The sequence below is a fragment of the Sphaerodactylus townsendi genome, linkage group LG03 (genome assembly GCF_021028975.2).
Source record: "Sphaerodactylus townsendi isolate TG3544 linkage group LG03, MPM_Stown_v2.3, whole genome shotgun sequence".
NCBI lineage: Eukaryota > Metazoa > Chordata > Lepidosauria > Squamata > Sphaerodactylidae > Sphaerodactylus > Sphaerodactylus townsendi.
This window is the reverse complement of record NC_059427.1, coordinates 11,567,755-11,584,863: the sequence shown is the minus strand read 5'-3', so window position 1 is coordinate 11,584,863 and position 17,109 is coordinate 11,567,755. Positions and strand designations below refer to the sequence as shown.

Genomic DNA, 17,109 nt, shown 5'->3' with positions numbered 1-17,109 from the left:
GCCGCACCAGGAAAACCCCCAGACCCTGCAAGATTCTGCACTCGGGCCCTTTTCTTGCATTCAGTCAAAGAGACAGACGCCACTCAAAGGTCTATCTCCATAAAGTGAGTGGGAATCTCCATGAGGTTAATATCAACCAAGTGGGGCCATTTCAGAGTAGAGCCGGATGATCTGCTCTGAGGACTCAACAGTGGCTACTTTCACACAGGGATTTCTCCTCAAGGCAGGAAGCCCTATGATTAGGGTGGGTCGCTCTCGCGGACACCTGTGCATGCAGAGGCACCCCCTGCAACCTTCCTTCCTTCAGTCCTGTCTCTCTGTTATTTTCCTTCTTGCCACTGGAGGGCAAAGTAATAGCAAGATTGCAGGAGCATTGTAACAGAATGCCAGTCCCAGCTTTCACTTTTTGTAACTATTTAGTCATTGTTGCAGAGTTAAAACTGGATGTGGGGATTCGGTATGTCTGAATAGGAGGGGGGGGGGGAGCCGAATAGCAGTGAGGTTCGGCTTTCTCGGCTTGTATTCGAGTTGAAGACTAGCTGCCTAAATACAAGCCGAGTCGAATATCTCCAAATGCAGGATGCGAAATAGAAATTCGTCATTCAGGGGATTTAAAGTTTAAAGGGAGCCTCAAAAGCAGCTAGCCGCCTTCGACTCCCTTTAAAGTTAGTTTCCCTAGTGTTTAGTTCAAACTAGAGAATCCCCACCTCCAGAGAATTCCTTCCAATACTTATCTTGCATTATTGTCTGCGTTGGGGACTCTTTAGTGTGATCGGAGTGGGGGGGAGGGCAGCCCGAAGCACAGCAGCAGCAATGGTGCTGTTTGAGCTGACTCTGCCTCAGGCTGCAGTCTCTCTTTGTTGCTTTGTAAATGTGTTACTGGACAAACAACTGAAAAGAGATGGGTTTGACTCAGCCAATTCATTTCTGCAGATACCCAGCGAGCTAGCCAAGTCTTTGCAGAGTTGCATCTTGAGGGACAGGGCACAGGAGGAGGGGAAAAAGTTTAATTTGGCCAATAAAGTGTGAATGTAACTGCTCAGCACTGCTCCTTGACCAATCAGGGAAGGTTTTTATTCCCTGGGATATTCAAATTCTGAGTCCTGAATTTTGGTCGCCTGGCTGGCTCAAAAGTATAAATTGCAGTGCTGGTTCCTACACAGCTCATTCTGTGCCAGAAACTCCAGAGACGTAGAGCGATAGTTCAAGAGCCTATCTGGTGACTAGTCAGAGCCTGCCTTTTAAAAGACAAACTAGCTCTACAAAGGAGGTGAGGAGAAGACAGTGAAGGGTTTGATTTTAATTTAACTAACCAAGTCAGATTTTCCCCAAAGGGGAGCCAGAGTTGTTTTCGCCACCCTCTTACCTGCAGGAGTTCACTGGCCGGCTGCTGCCTCTTCTCCTCCATCTCCTGCGTGAGGCTGTCCAGAGAGGAGAGGGCCTCAGAGAGCTCAGCCAAGTCCTGGTCCCTTTTTCTTGCCACCTCCTTCTCCAACTCTTCCATCTGAGCCAGGAAACGTTTCTCTTGTTCCTCCAGAAATGAGTGCAGTTCTCTGAACTTGGTGACCGTCTCTTGCTTCTGTCCTGTCACTTGTTTCTGAAATGGAAGGAGAAGAAAATCAGGTCAGCACAACAAATGCAGCTGGTCTTGGTAGTGGGAGAAAGGCACTTCAGGAGACTCCTGTGGCCTTTCACAGAGATCATGTCCACATTCAGCAGGGAAAAAGAAACAATTCCAAAGACTTATTCTGAGGGCCGAAATATACTTGGAAGTCCTGGAAGGTTTCTTTCACCCACAGAGGGTGCTGTCTGCAGCAGAACACCCAGAGAGCAGAAGGGGCTTCTTCAGGCCATTTGTTTCCCCAATAAAACACCCTCCATGTGCTGACACTCCATGTCATGTTAGAGACACCTTTGCCATTTTCTTTAAGCCTCAGTTGTACCTTAGGTAGAATGGGCGTAGTTGGGTTTTTTTGTACAGTAGTCTGTGGGAGGGAACCTTAGTTAGACCCTGTCCCTTTAAGAGGCAAAGCACTATAGCATTCTTCTTAGCAGTTCCTATTTCAGTCTGTTTTAGTTTCAGTTATCTGGGGAAGGCTGGAGACAGCAATATCTCCGACATTCAAGGTGTTAAAGATCCATTGTATTTGAGCAATCAAATTTCAACAGAATTGCAAGGAAACAAATAGAGGACACCAGGAGATCTCAGAAGCAGCAAAACAGCGCAGACTTCCTTAGAGGCAGTTAAGGAAGGGTTGGCGCATGCAGGTTCTTCAAACCATTTCCAATTGTTTCCAGCATCACAAGTATTTCTTTATTAGTTAGACTTCATGGGAGGAGTCAGTCCTAAACTTTCAATATTATTAAACCGTTTTTGAACTGTTACTCATTTGTTCATGGGTCTTGCAGTCTGTTCCGGCCAAGTGCAAGACATCTGAATTTAGTTTGCTTGAGGAACCGAACAGCCCCCCTCCCCCCCCACTTCTCAATAGACAAAAAGGCTCGATGTTTTATTAGAAAAGGGCTGAGAGGCCCTTCCCTTCCCTTGGGTCTCCCAATTTAAACTGACTGCGTTTTGGGCAAGAGAAAACAGCAGGGGGGAAAATCTACATGCTACTGAGCATCCCAAGAACTTTCCCCCTTGGAATCAGCAATGGCTGAGCAACCCTTGGCCCAGTCGAGTGTTGGTGAAATATCTCTCAGCATTTCTACCCAGCATTCCTTCAAGAGTGAGAGACCCTCCTGTCCTTTCAGGGACTTCTCCTGGCTCCCAGTGTTGGTGCATTGACTCAAATGGGGAATCAACACAACTGGTTTCATGTGCCCAGGATTTACCTCACAGCACAGAGCCCCTTGGAAAGTCAAGTGATTCTCCCCTAAACAAAAACACCTGAGAATAGAAAAAAAGGGGGGGTTGCCTCTTCTGTTATTTGCACTTTACCCCCCACCCCTACAATACCTAGAATCTGTTCACTTCCCAGCCACAGGGATACTTACGAACAGATCTTGGCTTTCCTCCTCTATGTCTGCTTTACATGCCACGATTCTTTCTCTCTCCTTCTTCACCCTCTCCAGAAAGCTGCAGAACCTATCCTGGGGGAGGAAAGACCCAAAACGGGATTGTTTGACGCAAAATGATCTGTAAGGGGTAAACTAGATGTAAATGCCCTCTGTCTGCAACGGGATCTTCAACAACATTTCCCAAACGCTGAACACTGTCATCTTGCTCATGGGGATGGTGCCCCACTCTCCTCTGATACCCACGACAGACACAAAGAATGCTACGATCTGAACACTGCACCCCATCCCAAGTTCTACCACAGGAGGTATTTTTACATTAAAAATTATTAATTCACATAAATCCCCCCAGGAGTGCCAATTAAAAAAATAGCAAAGAACTCAGGCGTGTGGGGGTGGGGAGTAGGGGGAATATGCCTGGCAAGAGAATAGATCGCTCCAGGTGGGGGGGGGTGGAAGGAACGCATGCCTTCCGTACCACACATTCCCAAACTCTCTTTGGCCAAGAAAGAGGACACCAAAACAGGGAAAACTCTGTGTGAATGCAACTACAGCTGTGGGTCTGGAAAGGAGGGAAGAGTGAGTGTGTGTGTGTGTGTGTGTGTGTGTGTGTGGTTAAAACGGGGAGTGAGATGTTGCCCCCCCCCATAGCACAACCAAGCAATGGGGTCAACAGACCTCACCAGAGCTAGACAGCAATTAACTCAATCGCCCCACTTTATCACATCTCCACATTTTAGACTCGACAGGAGGCCATGCCCTTGGGAGCCACCAGGCCAGGAAGGAGTCAGCGGAGTGGTGTTTTGATTCCCCAATTTGGGCCCAGAGGCTGAGCCAGAACCTGCAGGGAGTTTCCACACAAAGAGACCAAGGAGAAGGGAAGGACCCACGGCTCTTCCCGTGTGGATTTCCTACCTTGTACCTCAGGCCTTGGGAGGCCTCGTCAAGAGGAAGAGTTTCATGATCTCTGTGCTCCTTGGATCGGTCACAGACCAGACAGATGAGGGCTTCGTCCTCCTTGCAGAAGAGCTTCAGGGGCTCCTGGTGCTTCTGGCAAATTCTCCCTTTTCTACCAGCCAAGACTGCCTGAGACCCAAAACAAGCAAACAGGATGCGTTTCATTTTTGCCTTCCAAACTGTCTCGCTCCTGGACATAATGAGTGCCTTGTTTGGTAGAAAACAACACACAAACAATTTGAAATATAAAAGCTGAGTGTAACAGAGTGTAATCCTGAGAGTTGTGGACTTCAATCTGATGTTGGGGGGCTTGTCCCAGAGAGGAAGCGGGGGAGGGTGGGAATTGAAGAAAAGGGGACTTCTGAGGGCAAAGAGGGAGAGAGAGGCCATCTGGGTCCCTGTGCAGAGAACAGGGAAGACTGTGAAAAAGACTCCAGAGATCTGCAGCCGCCCCAAGAGTCCTAAAAGCAGCCGCACCAAGGAGGGTCAGTCAAGACCTCTTCAGTTTCAACTTTAAAGTCAGTTCTCCCTCAGTCTGAGCCCACCATCCAAGTGTCCTGCTCTGACTCCCCCTCCCTCCTCCTTGGAGTAAACTGCACTTGTATACTACGTTCTACTAGGAAATGGTGACTGGGGATTCTGGAAATGGCTGACTCTTTCCTTTGTGCCTCCTGGCCACCCTCCATGTCAGGAAGAGGAAGCCAGTGGGCTAGAGGTATCCCTGCTGTCTTTCTTTTGAGAGTCAGGGTGGTGTAGTGGATAACATCAGGTGGACTCTAATCTAGAGAACCAGGGTTGATTCTCCACTCCTCCACATGAGCAGTGGGCTCTTATCTGGTGAACTGGATTCCACCCCCCACCCCCTGTTCCTACACATGGAGCCTGCTGGGTGACCTTGGGCTAATCACAGATCTCTCTCAGCCCCATGTACCTCACCAGCTCTCTGCTGTGGGGACAGACAGGGAAAGCAGTTTGTCATCCTCCTCATAGGAGAGAAAGGCGGGGTATAAATGGAAACTTTTCTTTTTCTTGCTGTTAAGAGGCATATGGGAGAAGATAAAAGTCTCAAGGATAAAAGGAGAAAGTATAATGGAAAACTGTATAAAAATATGACAAGATGGAAGGGAGAATTTTGGGGGTTCTATATAAATATATGGTTGAGGATAAAGAGTTTATGATAAGAGTTATCATGAAAAAATGGAAACAAGATGATGTAAAAGATAAGGATTTTATAAAAAAAAGACAATATAAATAAGAAAAATAGAGAAATATGCAGAATTAGAGAAGAAATTAAGGTTATAATGGTATAGAGCCCCGAAGCAACTGGCATATATGATAAGAGGACTCAGTCCAAAGTGTTGACATCGTGGGGAAAAATGCAATTTCTATACATAAGTGGTTGGAATGTGAAGAGGTAAAGCAATTATGGAAACATGTTATATTGTATATAGAAAAATATGTAAAGGTAAAAATAATGGTAAATATAGATCTATTATTTACAGGCATAATCGATAATAAAGTAATAGAACAAAGAAAGAGGACATTATTTAAATTAATTATAAGAGCAGCCCATGCTTTAATAGCATTGGGATGGAAAGATAAAAGCATATAGACTATACAGAAATGGTTGGAATATGTATGGGAACAAGTACAATCAGAAATTTTTGGAATAATGTCAAGAAACCAAATATGGCAAGAAAAACAAATGGACATGTCGACGATTTGGACTGAATTCACAGATTGGTTATATGAAGTTGGAATTACAGAATAAAATGGGAAAAGAAGAGTTGAAAGAATGAACCTGCCGCTGCACATTTGAAGAAAAGAGGAAGGAATCTGGGGGTAGGGTAGAGGGGGGGGGAAGGGGTAAAATGATATTAAGGATGTAATATAATGTTGCAAAAAGTATGTAAAAAGATCCGAAGTATCAATAAAAATTGTATATATATAAAAAAGAAACTTTTCTTTATCATCACAAACACTGATAAATCAGATCCCATAATGTCTTTCCTCAGCTGGGGTTGGTGGAAGAAACTGGGCTTCCACAAGTTTCACTAAGCCACAGATCCCTGTAGAAGTCAGTGAACGGATCACAACTCCTGGGTCCAGGTAAACCACATTCTCCCTATACCTCCCCAGAGCTGCATTTCACAATGTGCCCCAGAAGCCCCCAAACACCACCCCGATCCTTTCTTGCCATGAGGGTTTTTGGGCGTTATGTTGACAAAACTCCAAAAGTGGATCCAAACATGTAAGGAGGTGAAGCTGGAACTGTAGGATGGATCTCAAGGGATGGTTATGCCACCTTTCAGGAGCAGCAGTGGCGTAGGAGGTTAAGAGCTCGTGTATCTAATCTGGAGGAACCGGGTTTGATTCCCAGCTCTGCCGCCTGAGCTGTGGAGGCTTATCTGGGGAATTCAGATTAGCCTGTGCACTCCCACACAAGCCAGCTGGGTGACCTTGGGCTAGTCACAGCTTCTCAGAGCTCTCTCAGCCCCACCCACCTCACAGGGTGTTTGTTGTGAGGGGGGAAGGGCAAGGAGATTGTCAGCCCCTTTGAGTCTCCTGCAGGAGAAAAAGGGGGGATATAAATCCAAACTCTTCTTCCTCTTCCTCCCGGGGGTTGGAGGAGGAAAGGTGGCAGCTGGCCCTCCCCTCCATAAGGAGTTTAAACTCCTTCCTCATGTGCCTTTTAAAAAACCCACCTGTTACCAGATGCTGCTTGGGGAGCCAATTTGTGTGTGAGTGTGGGGGGAATAACATAATATTGTGTATTTCAAATTATCTTAATAATCACAAATCAGCAAGCGGCGTTGACCGCAAATTGAAAGTGAGATTTTGAGCCACACTCAAGAACCCCCCACAGTCCTTCCCCCACCGATCTTTTGCTCACCGTGTTTTCTTGGGAGGCCTCCTCCAGAGGGCTCACCTGGTGACCTTTGTGCTCCTGGGACCTGCTGCAGACCAGGCAGAGGGGGGCCTCGTCCTCCTGGCAGAGAAACTTCAGGGGCTCCTGGTGCTTCTCGCAGACCCCCCTCTTTCGCTTCTGCCCGCCTCCCTTCTTGGAGCTCCCCTCCAAAGGGCTGAGCTTCTGGATAATTTCTGCAATGTTGGCCAGCTGGTGGTTGGGCCGGAGGGTCCCCTCCTGCGCGGGTCCTCTGCATTGGGGGCAGGAAGCCTCTGTCCCCTCTAAGGCCCCCCAGGTGTGGGTCAGGCAGGCCCGGCAGAAAGCGTGGCCGCAGCCAGCAATGGTCACCGGGTCCCTGAAGAAGCCCAGGCAGACGGAGCAAGAAACTTCCTCGCGGAGCTCCTTCTGGGCACCCTCCGCCATGGCTGCTGCCTCTGGGAAGGAAAGACGGAGCAAGAGAGTCAGTTCTGGTTTGGCCGCCTCTCCCGGCGTTTCCCTTCCTGCTCGGGGGCGGAGCTGAGCTCAGCTGCAAAAGGAAAAGAGAAACTGCGAGACAAACCCAGGGATGGGGGCGTCTCCTTCCTCCCTCTCTGCATTTGCAAACCCCCCGCCCGCCGCCTGAGGAAGGAAGGCCGCCCTTTCCCTTTGGCGGGAATTCAATCGGCTGGGTATTTTAAGATCTCAAATCCTGCAATTAATTGTCTTTTATCCTATTTTTTCAAAAGAGAGTCCATAAAAGCTTTCCAGTTTTCTGCAGACTTCTCTGTATTAACCTCTAACTTTATTTTGTGATTTTCTGTATCCAGTTTTCCTCTGCTGGAATTTTCCAGTTTTCTGCAGACCTCTCTGTATTATCATCCTCTAACTTTTATTTTGTGATTTTCTGTATCCAGGTCTTCCTCTGCTGGAATTTTTTTCACCTCTCAATTTCTGCGCAAACAATGTCCTTGCAGCAGTAGAGACCAAAGCAGGAAAAGTCGTCTTGTGTTGATTTGGGATTTCATCTCCCAATAATTCCAGTAGAAAATCTTCAGTTTTTTCCCCACCATTGTTCGTTTTTCAATATCTTTTGTATATCTTTTGAGTATCGTGTCCCAAAAGGATTTAGCCTCTGTATACAAGCACCACATGTGAAAAAAGGATCCCTCATATTTTTGGTATTTCCAACATCTATTAGCTATCATGTGCTACAGAGAGTGTCTTAACCTACTGCATCTGTGTATGGTTCTCCAGTTGCACAGTGGCAGATAGGAAGGCGCTCCAAAGGGTGATCACTACTGCACAGAGGATTATCGGCTGCCCTCTCCCCTCCTTGGAAGAACTCTATAATTCCTGAAGCCTAAAAAAAGCCCAAAATATTCTGAGGGACCCGTCTCATCCAGCACACTCTCTTTTTGAACTGTTACCATCAGGCAGACGATACAGGTCTATCAAAACCAGGACAAAGAGGCTTAGAGACAGCTTCTACTCTAGAGCTGTGGCTATGCTGAACTCCGCGGCTTCGTGTTGATGTGTTTGGGGCTGTGTAGGGATGGGTGGAGGAAGGGGAAAGTGAGGATGATGTATGAGTCTGAAATTGTGTGCATCGAGGAATGCTGCTGTAAATTTCGTTGTGCATGCACAATGACAATAAAATGCTTATGCTTATGCAATGCAGGAACATCAATCAGGAAACAATCAAAGCACTCCTGACAGATGGCCATCCAGCCTCTCTTTTTAAAAAAAACCTCCAAAGAAGGAGACTCCACCACACTCTGAGGTAGTGCATTCCATGGTCGAACAGCCCTTTCCTTCAGGAAGTTTTTCCTGATGTTTAGGTGGAATCGCTTTTCCTTCACCTTGAACCCATTACTTCTGGTCCTACTCTCTGGAGCAGCAGAAAACAAGCTTGCACCCTCACCAACATGACATCCCTTCAGATATCTAAACATGGCTTTCATGTACCTCTTAACATTTTCTTCACCAAACTAATCATACCTAGCTCCCTAAGTCTCTTCTCGTAGGGCATGGATTCCACACCTTTTATCATTTTGGTTGCCCTCCTCTGGACCTGTTCCTGCTTGTCAATATCTTTCTTGAATTGCAGTGCCCAGAACTGTACACAATATTCCAGGTGAGATCAAATGAACACAGAATAGAGAGGTACAATTACATCCTTTTATCTAGATACTATACTCTTATACAGTGCAAAATTGCATTGGCTTTCTTGGCTGCCGCATCACACTGCTGACTCATGTTCAGTTTGTGGTTTACTAAGATTCCCAGATCCCTTTCACTATGGCCCGCTCCCCACTCACCATAAGCCCCGGGGTCACCTCTTTGAAAGACACAGGGATCCTTGACGTTCCCCACGTCACCAGCGCCCACTGCGCAGCTGCCCGGAATTTGCCGCTCTCCCACCTCCTTGCCGCGCGGCAAATTAGCTCCTCAAGAAAGAGCAGCATTTTCAAAAACCCCGCGGCAAGGAGGTGGGAGAGCGGCAAATTCCAGGCGCTGCTGGAGCTGAAGGTGCAGCTGCTGCTGCTGGCCCGGGAGGAAGCCGCCGTGGCTGGACTCAGCGACGAGCTGAGCTTAGTGGCGGGAGAGGAGGAGGAGGACGTCGACAAAAAGGGTGGCTCTTTGCTGGGAGCCTCCCGTGTCGCCCGGTCCGGCGGCCAAGCCCCCCCGGCCGGGACTGGCGCACCACCAGCGCCTGCGCCTGCGGTCCGGCGCGCCTCGCCTGCTGCCTGACGTGCGGAGCAGCCGCAGGAACCCCGAGTGCCGGAGGAAAGGGGCGAAGGGCACTGCTTCGAAGGCTTCGCGCTCTGGGAGCCTGAGCAGTGGGAGACAAATGTCTCCGTGGTCAAAAGCCACGGAGGCTTTTCTAAGTGGGGTTGCTGCGTGGTTGCACACAGAAGAGGTAAGTCGGGAGTGGCCCATGTAGTGTTGTCAAGCCAGGTGTCACCCATCCTATATCTGTGCATTTTATTTTTTCTGCCTAAGTGTAATATCTTACATTTCTCCCTATTGAAATTGATTTTGTTAGACGCATCTCATTTTGTTATGGAGGTAGGATTTTCCCAGGCTTTTCTCCAGTCTTCCCCAAACCTGTTTGCTTCAAAGCTTTGGAAAGGATTGCAGCAAAGCCCAGCTTGCTTTGAAGCAAGTGGGGAAGTTTGGCTATTCATGGTCCTGTCCATAGGGCAGCCATTTCCCCTGTCTCTCAGGCTGCTGTTTCCTCCCACCAATACTGGGGAGATCTCATTTTTTTTTTAAAAAAATGCAATTGAACATTGTTATATCGTTTCAACAATCTAGCCACCTGTCCATCAAGTTCTCTGAATTTCCAGCTTTCTTTTTTTAAAAAAGTCTCAAGCTCTTTTTGTTGTTGAGACATCAAAAGCAGGAAGCCAGCAAGGGAAGCGGTAGGCCCGTTAGATTCATAGCGTTCTTTGTGTCCCTGGTGGGTATCAGAGGAGAATGGGGCACCATCCCCATGAGCAAGATGACTGTGTTCAGCATTTGGGAAATGTTGTTGAAGATCCCGTTGCAGACAAAGGGCATTTACGTGTAGTTCACCCCTTATGGACCATTTTGCTTCATGTGTGTTTTGTAGTAAACTTGTAAGAAAGGAACCATTCAGTTTTGGGTCTTTCCTCCCCCAGGAGAAGTTCTGCATCTTTCTGGATATACTGAAGAAGGAGAGAGAAAGAATTGTGGTGTACAAACAAGGCATAGAGAAGGAAAGCCAAGACCTTCTTGTAAGTGTCCCCATGGCTGGGAAGAGGACAGATTCTAGACATAGTTGGGGGTGGGAATGGAGTACAAATAACAGAAGAGGCAGCCCTCCATTTTTTCCTGTTCGCGGGTGTTTTTGTTTGTGTCAGAATCACTTGACTCTCCACGGTGCTCTGTGCTGTGAGGTAAATCCTGGGCACATGAAACCATTTGTGCTGATTCCCCATTTGAGTCAATGCACCAACACTGGGAGCCAGGAGAAGTCCCTGAAAAGACGGGAGGGTCTCTCCCTCCTGAAGGAATGCTGGGTAGAAATGCTGAGAGATACTTCACTGGGCCAAGGGCTGCTCAGCCATTGCTGGTTCCAAGAGGGAGAGTCCTTGGGATGCTCAGTGATGTGTGGATTGTTTCCCCTGCAGTTTTTTCTTGTCCAAAATGAAGTCACTTCATATTGGGGGAGGGGGAGGGGCTCCTAAGCTCTGTTCTGCTAAAACATCAAACCTATTTGTCTATTGAGAAGTGTGGGGGGCGGGGGGGGGGTGTCAGCACATGGAGGGTGTTTTATTGGGGAAACAAATGGTCTGAAGAAACCCCCTTCTAGTCTCTGCTGCAGACAGCGCCCTCTGTGGCTGAAGGAATCCTTCCAGGACTTCCAAGTGAGATCCACGTGTATTTTGGCCCTCAGGATGAGTCTGTGGAAATCTAAGGAATCCTCTCATTCATATGGAAGTGATCTTTGTGAAAGGCCACAGTGGCCTTCCGACAGGAGTCTCCTAAAGGGCCTCTTCCCACTACGAAGACCAGCTGTGTTTGTTGTGCTGGCCTGATTCCCTTCTCCTTCCATTTCAGAAGCAAGTGCTTAGTGACTGGAGAGCAAGCTTGCATTAGATGGTCACCAAGTCCCCTCAGGAGAACTCGCACTCATTTCTGGAGGAGCAAGAGAACCGTTTGGTGGCTCAGTTGGAAGAGGTGGAGGAGGAGGTGGGAAGAAACAGGGATCAGCATCTCATCAAGTTTTCTGAGGCGCTCTCCTCTCTGGACAGCCTCACGCAGGAGATGGAGGAGAAGTGTCAACAGCCGCCCACTGAACTCCTGCAGGTAAGAGGGGGGCAAAAACCACTATGTCTTCCCTTTGGGAAAAAAGCTGCCTCCATGTCCTCTCTGTTCATCCTGCACTTGGCACAAAACCAAACGAGCCCTATTTGTACTGCTGGCAGGTTTTCCCCTCTCCTTGTGGTCTACTTTCCTATCTGCCGTATTTAGTTTCCACCCAGGAGCAGACTGGAAAAAATAGAGGGACCATTTGAAACCCCCTGATAGACTGAGGCCACTAATCTTCAATGTCAGAAGAAGAACAAGTTGTCTGTTTGTATGACAACAAACAATCTGGGGAGCTACATTCCATTCAAACCTGGTTCATGGGATTTGGGCCCAGAATGACATGTTCGACTCCTCTTCTCTCATTGCCTGGATCCACCCTTCCCCTCCCCCCTATGAGAAGACATTTCTGGAACTTTTAGAGAAAAGGGCAATGGCTAGATTGTTCTGGCGCTGTAACATTATCTGTTGCACTCATTACTAGTTTTAGTTTTAAAAAAAAAATAAAGTGCAGGCTGTACCTTTCCAGTTATAATTTTGCAGCAATAAGGGCTAAATACTTGCAAAAAGTGAAAGCGAGGGACCTGCATGATGTGACAATGCTCCTGTCATCTAGCTATTATTTTGCCCTCCAGTGGCAAGAAGGAAAATAACAGAGAGACAGAATTGAAGCAAGGAAGGTTGCAAGGAATGCCTCTGCATGCACGGGTGGCCACGAGAGTGACCCACCCTAATCATGAGACTTCCTGCCTTCCGCATGAGGAGAAAGTAGCCTGTGTGAACGTAGCCACCGTCCAGTCCTCCGAGGAGATCACCCGGCTCTACTCTGAAATGGCCCCACTTTGTTGATATTAAGCTCATGGAGATTTCCACCCACTTGATGGGAGACAGACCCATGCCTTTGAGTGGCGTCTGCTGGCTGAATGCAAGAAAAGGGCCCGAGTGCAGAATCCTGCAGGGTCTGAGGGGTTTTCCAGGTTTGGCCTTTGAGCAAACACAGAGGTCTCTCTTCTTTCTGTCTGGACTCTGGTCTGATCCAGCTGGCTTGTTCTTATGTTCTTAAATCTGCCGTCCTTTGGGACTATATTGGACATCAGGCCATGGACCTCGCATGTATTACGGAGATCTGGATGAGGGAGGGGGAGACGGTTGCCCACAATGACCTCACCCTGGATGATTTCACATTTGTCCATCAACCTTGGACAGAGTGCTGGGGTGGTGGCGTGGCAATGCTCGTCCGAGATCCCATCTCCTTCACGACGTCCCCTGTTCTGTCAATCAATGGTTTGGAGAGTTCAGGTCTTCATTGGGACTCCCCGGAGAGACAGCCCTTACCTGGTGGAATACGCTCCCTTACCTGGTGGAGTACGCTCCCTTATCTGGTGGAATACGCTCCCTAAGGAGATCAGGGCCCTGCGCTATTTGCAAAGTTTCTGCAGGGCCAGCAAAATGGAACTATTCTGCCAGGCATTTCCATCTGGCCAGCCAGGTTGATCATAATAACCCCCATGTTACCATCTTAGCCTCCTGTGAGGCAGAAAGTATTTCGCACTTGGTAAGGAGCTGCTCTTCCTGGCTCCGAGGCCACGCCAGCCAGGCTAGTGATAGTTGGGAGACCCGCAGAGAAGAAAGCTTTCAGTTCCCCCACATCCACCCTCCAGTCCTAATTGCCAGGCTCCAGCCTGACAGTTAATGAGAAAGATCCACTCACCCCTCCAAGAAGCTTCCGGCATCCTAAAGAAAAATGGCGGAGAGAGAAAGAAGAGAGACCTCAGTGCTTGCTCAAAGGCCACACCATGAAAACCCCTCAGACCCTGCAAGATTCTTCACTCGGGCCCTTTTCTTGCATTCAGCCAGCAGACACTGCTCAAAGGCAGGGGTCAGTCTCCAGAAAGTGGGTGGGAATCTCCATGAGGTTAATATCAACAAAGTGGGGCCATTTCAGAGTGGAGCCGGGTGATCAGCTCTGAGGACTCAACAGTGGCTACTTTCACACAGGGATTTCTCCTCATGCGGAAGGCAGGAAGTCCTGTGATTAGGGTGGGTCACTCTCACGGCCACCTGTGTATGCAGAGGCATTCCTTGCAACCTTCCTTGCAACCTTCTGGGGGAGGGCGGTATATAAGTGGAACAATAAATAAATAAATAAAAAAGATTACAGTAGTATTGTAACATCATGTTGGTCCCCAGCTTTCATTTTTTGTAACTATTACGTTGCGCAGTTATAACTGGAAAGGAACAGTCTGCACTTTATTTCTTTGAAACTAAAACTAGGAATTAGTGCAACAGATCACTATAATGTTACAACACTAGAACTATCTAGAACCGTGGTGGCGAACCTTTGGCACTTCAGATGTTATGGACTACAATTCCCATCAGTCCCATGGCCAATTGGCCATGGTGGCAGGGGCTGATGAGAATTGCAGTCCATAACATCTGGAGTGCCAAAGGTTCGCCACCACTGATCTAGAACAATTGCCCTTTTCTTTAAAGTTAAAGATTTCTGATTGGGGAGGGGGGGAGAGATGGATCCGGGCACTGAGAAAAGAAGAGCCAAATCTGTCATCTTTTAGCCTTTTAAAGATCTTTCTCGCTTTTCCTGCAGTGTTTTAAAATGGCTCAGCAGGCAAAAGAGAGTTTGGGCCCATATCCCATGAACCAGGTTTGACTTGTATGTAGCTCCCCAGACTGTTGGTTGACACACAAACACGCTTCCTCTTCTTCTGAGATGGGAGCTTAGTGGCCTCAGCCTATCAGGGAGTTTCAAATGGCCCCTCTATTTTTTTCAGTCTGTGTCTGGATGGAAACTGAATAGGGCAAATGGGAAAGTCGACCACGAGGAGGGGGGGAAACCTGCCAGAAATACAAATAGGGCTCATTTGCTTTTGTGCCAAGTGAAGGATGAAGAGGGAGGGTCTGGAGGCAGCTTTTCCCCCAAAAGGGGAGCCAGAGTTGTTTTTGCCCCCCTCTTACCTGCAGGAGTTCACTGGCCGGCTGCTGACACTTCTCCTCCATCTCCTGCGTGAGGCTGTCCAGAGAGGAGAGCGCCTCAGAGAATTCAGCCAGGTCCTGGTCCCTTTTCCTTGCCACCTCCTTCTCCACCTCTTCCATCTGGGCCAGCAGAAGTTTCTCTTGTTCCTCTAGAAAAGTGTGCAGCTCCCTGAACTTGGCGACTGTCTCTTGTTTCTGTTTTGTGGTTTGCTTCTGATATGGAAAGAGAAGGAAATCGGGTCAACTTCATGAACACAGATGGAATTTGCAGTGACAGATTGAACTTAGGAGATTCTATTAGAAGGGCACGTTGGCTTTTCATACAGATCACATCAACATTTGTCAGGGACAGAGAATCCCCAGCACCACCTACCTGCAGGGCATGGCGTCCACCTATTAGAATATCCACTCTGCTGGAAACAGCCTACAGAAACTACCATAATGGTGGATGGAAGGAGGTGGGGATTGAACGCCTCCTGTTTGCCGTACTTCACAGAGGCTAGCAGGAAGCATTTGAAAACCAGGTTAAAGGGGGGAAAAGTCGCTAATTTAACCATTTTCATTTGTCTCAGGTTCTGGCCAACAAAATGGAATATAAGCATTTGGGGGGTGAGGTCTGTGGGAACTCCCCCCCTCCCAACACACGGGAGCAGCAGTGGCGTAGGAGGTTGTGTATCTAATCTGGAGGAACCAGGTTTGATTCCCAGTTCTGCCGCCTGAGCTGTGGAGGCTTATCTGGGGAATTCAGATTAGCCTGTACACTCCCACACATGCCAGCTGGGTGACCTTGGGCTAGTCACAGCTTCTCGGAGCTCTCTCAGCCCCACCCACCTCACAGGGTGTTTGTTGTGAGGGGGGAAGGGCAAGGAGATTATAAGCCCCTTTGAGTCTCCTGCAGGAGAGAAAGGGGGGGATATAAATCCAAACTCTTCTTCTTCTAAAAAGGGCCTCAATCTGTTTTACTTGGCTCATGCAGAATCACCCTTGCAGAGATTCTTTCAGCCACAGAGGACTCCATCTGCAACCAAAGACCCAGAGAGTAGAAGGGGCTTCTTGAGTCCATTTGTTTCACCATTTGCATCCTCAGCCCCACTTTCTGGATACAGCTCTGCTCAGAATGGCAATGTCAGGTCTCCCTTTGGTTGGCTGGTCTGCCTCCAAACTGGGGGGAGGGGCTTCCTCATGGGTTGACTTTTTTGCAATTTGAACACCATCCCCCAATTGAATAACAGAACCATAGAGTTGGAAGAGACCCCAAGGGCCATCAAGTCCAACCCCCTGCCATGCAGGAACACACCATCAAAGCACTCCCGACATGTTCATCCAGACTCAGTTTAAAAATCTCCAAAGAAGGAGACTCCACAATTCTCAGAGGAAGTGAATTCTACTGTCAAACAGCCCTGATGGTCAGAAAGTTCTTCCTAGTGCAGTGATGGCGAACCTTTTTAAGACCGAGTGCCCAAATTGCAACCCAAACCCCAGTTATTTATCGCAAAGTGCCAACCCGGCAATTTAACCTGAATGCTGAGGTTTTAGTTTAGAAAAAAACGGTTGGCTCCCTCTTCCTCTGCCCCACCCGCTCGAGCAGGGGCCAGCCTGCTCTAGCCTCCAGCAAGTCCTGCGTACACTGCTCTGTGCTTCTCTAGCATCTCTGCCTCCTCTGCGCCTCCCCCCCCTCGGGCAGAAGCACAGGCACCAGGCCCGCCAGCCAAGTCCTCCCTGCTCGCCACGGTGCGCTTATGTCATGCTCAGTGGCCCAGGCCACTCTGTGTGTGTGTGGGGGGTGATTTTCCACCACCCCCACATGATGAATTCTGTGTGTGCGTGCCCACAGAAAGGGCTCCAAGTGCCGCCTCTGGCACCCGTGCCATAGGTTCGCCATCACTGTCCTAGTGTTTAGGTGGAATCTCTTTTCCTGCATCTTGAATCCATTACTCCGTGTCCTAGTCTCTGAGGTAGCAGAAAACAAGTTTGCTCCCTCTTCAACATGGCATCCCTTCAAATATTTAAGCATAGCTATCATGTCCCACCTTAACTTTCGCTTCTCCAAACTAAACATCTCCAGCTCCCTAAGCCTCTCTTTGTAGGGCATGGACTCCAGACCTTTTACCATTTTGGTTGCCCTCCTCTGGACACGTTTCAGCTTAATATACTTCTTGACTTGCAATGCCCAGAACTGTACACAATATTCCGGGTGAGGTCCAACCAATGCAGAATAGAGAGGTACAATTACATCCCTCGATTGTGACACTGTACTCTTATTCATTCAGCCCAAAATTGCATGGGCTTTCTTGCCCAATGCATCACACTGCTGACTCATGTTTAGTCTATGGTCTACTACAACTCCCAGATCCCTTTCGTATGTAGTGTTGTCCAGCCATGTGTCACCCATCCTATATCTGTGCATTTCATTTTTTTCT

The 17,109-nt window shown here is 48.3% G+C and overlaps 2 protein-coding genes across 3 annotated transcripts in view; both read right to left on the bottom strand.

The window, feature by feature from the left end:
- LOC125428718 (E3 ubiquitin-protein ligase TRIM7-like) overlaps positions 1-7,459 on the bottom strand; it is a 105,054-nt gene extending 97,595 nt beyond the window's left edge. For both annotated transcript variants that reach the window (XR_007243869.1, XM_048489296.1), the window contains exon 1: positions 6,869-7,459. Coding sequence is in view for 1 of the 2 variants with exons in the window: in XM_048489296.1 (XP_048345253.1) it covers positions 6,869-7,306 (438 nt within the window). In the remaining variant the exon portion in view is untranslated. The remainder of the gene's footprint in view (positions 1-6,868) is intronic.
- The window catches only part of LOC125428727 (E3 ubiquitin-protein ligase TRIM7-like), a 34,766-nt gene that overhangs the window by 11,028 nt on the left and 6,629 nt on the right, over positions 1-17,109 (bottom strand). The window contains exons 3-4 of the mRNA XM_048489328.1: positions 2,998-3,093; positions 1,367-1,597 (exon numbers count right to left, since the gene is read on the bottom strand). Of these exons, the coding sequence (XP_048345285.1) occupies positions 1,367-1,597; positions 2,998-3,093 (327 nt within the window). The remainder of the gene's footprint in view (positions 1-1,366; positions 1,598-2,997; positions 3,094-17,109) is intronic.